The following is a 4,327-nucleotide window of genomic DNA, read 5'->3' as shown; positions in this document are numbered from 1 at the left end:
AAACAAATAAAAAAATAACTTTGTTTCATACATGAAACCTCAAGGAGACTTAGTAAAAAGGTGTGAGTAACTCACTCATACAGATGTATTACTTGTCAAGATACTCTTAAACAAATAGAAGAGTAAGAGAAACTGGCCGGGTAGCTCTACTCCACATTGATATAATGTGCCCGTATACACATTTCTACATCCTCAAATACACCTTTGATAATGTAAAAACGCACCTAGTAATAACATACAGTATATTCAAACACTGAATTTGATTCAAAACCCTTTTTTTCAGGGATTACACATTTTTACCTTGACCTTAGGTTCATATTTTCATTGAAAGAATACCCATGTTGAGGCCACTCATAAATCTATCAACTGCCTTTACCATGCGACCAGCTCTGGTTTGGAAGCCACTTGGTTCGACTTGGGCCTCAGAGCCTACAGGGTTTGGGCATGTTTGAGGGTCAACAGGTTCTGGTGTTATGGCTTTAAGTGCAGGAGAAGCATTTTCTCTTTCAGCTTGGCTGGGCTCATAAGAGTTTGAGTTATTGGAGTCTCTGTTATCTCTCTCCTCACTCGGAATATTCTCATCTTCTTCCTCCACTTCAGCTCCTCCATCTGGGTTTGAAACTGCTCTCGGTGTATCCATAGATGCCATGTCACTATTGTGCAAGATCCATTCCCTTGTGCGAGATTATACATCTCCTGGTTGCAGAATATTACTTGGTGGTACTTGGCCATCAGAAGATCCTCCAGAGGACACAACATCCTCCGCATCCTCTTGTTCCATATCCAGAGGCAGGAATTTGGCATCATGATGAGATTTCTGTGAACCACTTTCTCCTCATCACCGCCGATTTTCTTTATGCGGTACACAGGGAGCTTGAGATCCTTCCAAATTGACCTCATAGGGGTCAGATTCCCATCGGCCAGACAGTTTCTTTTTCCCTCGTTCAGTCTTATTTGCCAAGAGTATGCAGTCGCCCACAGACACAGGACAACCTTGACCTTTTTGTCAAATTGCTGTTTTTGACATGATTGCTGTCTCGTTGCGTGCTGTTGGGCAGCTTCCATTGACTCCCTCAGGTCTTGCTTCAGCTTGCTAACCTAGGCATTTTAGTCGACCACTCTCTCATCTCTTGAAGCAGACTCAAACATGACATCCACTGTCAAACAGGGAATCCTTCCGAACATGAGATGGAAGGGAGCATAACCTGTTGTCTCATGGCTGGTACAATTGTATGAGAATGTCAGGTTGTTGATCATCTGAGGCCACTTGTTCTTCTCACGAGGGGGCAAAGCACGTAGCATACTGCCAAGAGTGCGGTTGAAGCGTTCCACACTTCCGTTTCTAGCAGGATGATAGGCTGTGGTGCGGGATTTGTTAATGTGGGTCAAGAAGGTCGCGAATGAGCTGAGACTCAAAGTTGGACCCACGGTCTGAATGGATCCTCTCTGGGAAACCATACACACAAAATAAATCATTCCACAACCGCTTGGCCACCTGTTTTGCTGTTTGGTTCGCACAGGGGAATGCATGAGCAAGGCGCGTGAAATGATCTGTAACCACAACGACATCTACAGAGCTGTTGTTCGAGGTCTCAGCACTCCAAAAGTCTACGCACACCAACTCAAGTGGAGCATGAGTTTGGATGGACTCAAGAGGGCTCTGGCTTCAGGTTCTGGAGATTTGCTCATGACACACCGTTTGCACTTTGCCACATACTCCTTCACTTCCTGCTCTTGGCCAATCCAGTAGAACCATTGACGTGCCAACTGAAGGGTGCAATTCTGGCCTTGATGCCCTGCATCATCATGGATGCCCTTGAGCACTACTGGTCTCAGTTCTGTTGGGACAACAAGCTGGTGGACCTTATGGCCTGAGGACAGGCCATAAGGTCAGGCTGGCTCTGTACAGAAGACTGTTTAACGACTTCAGCTTATCCCATTGCCTCAGCAGTCTCAGGACCTGAGCATTCTCATGGCTCCTCTCACGCCTGGACGGGCACCGCTTTGCTTACATAATACATGGCTCTGGATATGGTGGTGTCTTCTTCCTGCTTCCGTTGGAGCTCTGCATGTGAGAGGGCTGGGAGTGTTCTCTGAGAATGCAGTGAGTAGACATTGCCAACTGCCTCTATAGTAGCCACTCGGTCATGTGAACAGGAAGGTAGCCACTCGGTCATATGAGCAGAAAGGAGGGCTGCAACAGTGTTGGTGGTAACATTACCAGATTTTTCCTTTGGTGCCTGGAGGACAGGACCAGAGTGTTCACAGTCAGGTGGAATGCATCCTGGACATCATCCGGCTGAACCGCCTTTGCCTCGTTGACAAGAGACTGGTAATGCTGTTGGATAATTCGCCTGGTGACCCTGCCCTTAATGAAAGAGATTCTGCTAAGGCGACCAGGGATGACATTCTTCACGAATGGGACATATTTGATATCAAAGTCAAAAGGGGCTTATTTGAACACCCACCGCTGCTCACTAGCATCCAGCTTAGGCTTGGTGAGGATATAGGTGAGTGGGTTATTATCAGTCCACACTGTAAATGGTTTTCCTTTCAACCAATGACTGAATTTGTGGCAGACAGCCCACTTCAAAGCCAGGAACTCAAGGCGGTGTGCAGGATATCTGGACTGAGCTTGGTTCAAGGACTTGCTGGCAAAGGCTACAGGTCTTGCTTTCTCTTCACCCTCTGCTACTTGGCTTGTTGAAATCTGGGTGAGCCAACACTACAGTGTCCAAGAGAGCCTGTTTCAGAGACTGGAAGGCTTCTTGGCATTCTGTAGTCCAGTCAGCAGGAGACAGCTTGTGCCATTTTGGGCGCTGGGAACGAGGCTGGGACTTGGGCTCAGATGTCAGTTTGTATAGTGGTCTCGCTAGGGTGGAGAAGCCTTCAATGAAGTGGTTGTAGTAGTTCAACATGCCCAGCACTGATCTCAGTTTCTGAGGAGAGGGAGTACATGTAGTAGGTTGGAAATGCTACATGTTTAGTTTTTATTTAAACAGACACCCCCTCTATTTTTTGTTAATAATTGAACTATTCTAACAGTTTTGACACAGTCCTTATTTCAAGGTATTACACCTTCCTATCAGTAGATGGCGCTGTGGTGCTGCTGTGGATCAATGAGGGAGACTGTAGCTATGTGCTCTGCTCATGCGCAGTTCAGAAATAAACAAGCTGTGGCTTGAGCTAAGACGCTAACTTTGGTCCTCTCTCCACAGGTACGGAAAAACTCATTTTTAGATCTTTAGTTTGCATCAGCATCAAATGTGAATGTAATATGAATCGTTTGGTAATGTTGTAACATGATTTTGACATGTTTGGGAAGCGTAGCAAGCTCCACTTCGTAGCTAATTGTTCCGACGAAGTTGAGTAGTTCTGTCCGTGAACTCCAGTTTACACAGTAGTTTTGTAAGTGTAAGAAATGTATTCCAATTGTTGAAAGAGTATTAGCCAGCCAGCTGTGAGTAAACGCAGTGATGAGTAAGATACCATATTCAAACTATTTCCATTGTTGTGGTCGTACCATATTAGCAAGTGCTGCTGTGAAGTGCAAGTGTGTGAGAGAGTATAATGTGTAAGAATGCTGTAGGAAGGTTTTGTGTCTAATGTGATAATGCTGAATGAGTGTTAGGTGAACTGTATATGTTAATATGTGAGTGTCTGTAGGTATTAGGGTAAAGTGAATGTGTGTTTTGAGTTACAGTATATTATGCTGGTATATATTAGTATTTTGAGTTGAGCTAATTTCTGTTTATGGGGAATATAGTATGTTAAATCACTATATTTAACATATAGTTAACATATTCCTGTTTATGGGGAATATAGTATGTTAAATCATGTTTATGGGGAATATAGTATGTTAAATCATTTGAGCTCATATGCACTTTTAAGTCAGACAGCAAGATAATGGGACTGTGAATTGTATGCAATTGTGTTCAGAAATAAACAAGCTGTGGCTTGAGCTAAAACGCTAACTTTGGTCCTCTCTCTATTAATCCACAGAAACGATATTTATATATATGGCTACACAGTGCTTCCTAGCCTGTGTAACCCTTGCTGCCGGTCCAGATTTCCCCTAGGTCTGGTGCCGGTAACATACATCCATCCTCCATCATGGGATCTTTCTCAGTTAGGTTAGCTATGACCTCAACCTTCTCTCAGTCTGTAGACACACCATTGTTAGTGATTATATAGCCCAGGAACTTGAGTTTCCGTCTCAAAAGGTGACATTTCTTTGGAGCAAGTTTGAGCCCATGGTTCTGCAAGCGACTGAACACCATTTTGAGTCTCTCAAGGGCTAGCTCCTCAGTTGGTTCAAAGACAAGGA

At 44.4% G+C, this 4,327-nt stretch overlaps 1 protein-coding gene across 1 annotated transcript in view; it reads right to left on the bottom strand.

Annotated features, from left to right (window-relative positions):
* Positions 1-372: 372 nt before the first annotated feature.
* Positions 373-4,327, bottom strand: part of LOC141754905 (glyceraldehyde-3-phosphate dehydrogenase-like) — a 13,395-nt gene continuing 9,440 nt past the window's right edge. The window contains exons 9-13 of the mRNA XM_074614339.1: positions 3,524-3,540; positions 2,730-2,939; positions 2,222-2,410; positions 715-852; positions 373-429 (exon numbers count right to left, since the gene is read on the bottom strand). Coding sequence (XP_074470440.1) covers positions 373-429; positions 715-852; positions 2,222-2,410; positions 2,730-2,939; positions 3,524-3,540 — 611 coding nt within the window. The remainder of the gene's footprint in view (positions 430-714; positions 853-2,221; positions 2,411-2,729; positions 2,940-3,523; positions 3,541-4,327) is intronic.

This window comes from Sebastes fasciatus, chromosome 17, assembly GCF_043250625.1.
Source record: "Sebastes fasciatus isolate fSebFas1 chromosome 17, fSebFas1.pri, whole genome shotgun sequence".
NCBI lineage: Eukaryota > Metazoa > Chordata > Actinopteri > Perciformes > Sebastidae > Sebastes > Sebastes fasciatus.
This window is presented reverse-complemented; position numbering and strand designations above follow the sequence as displayed.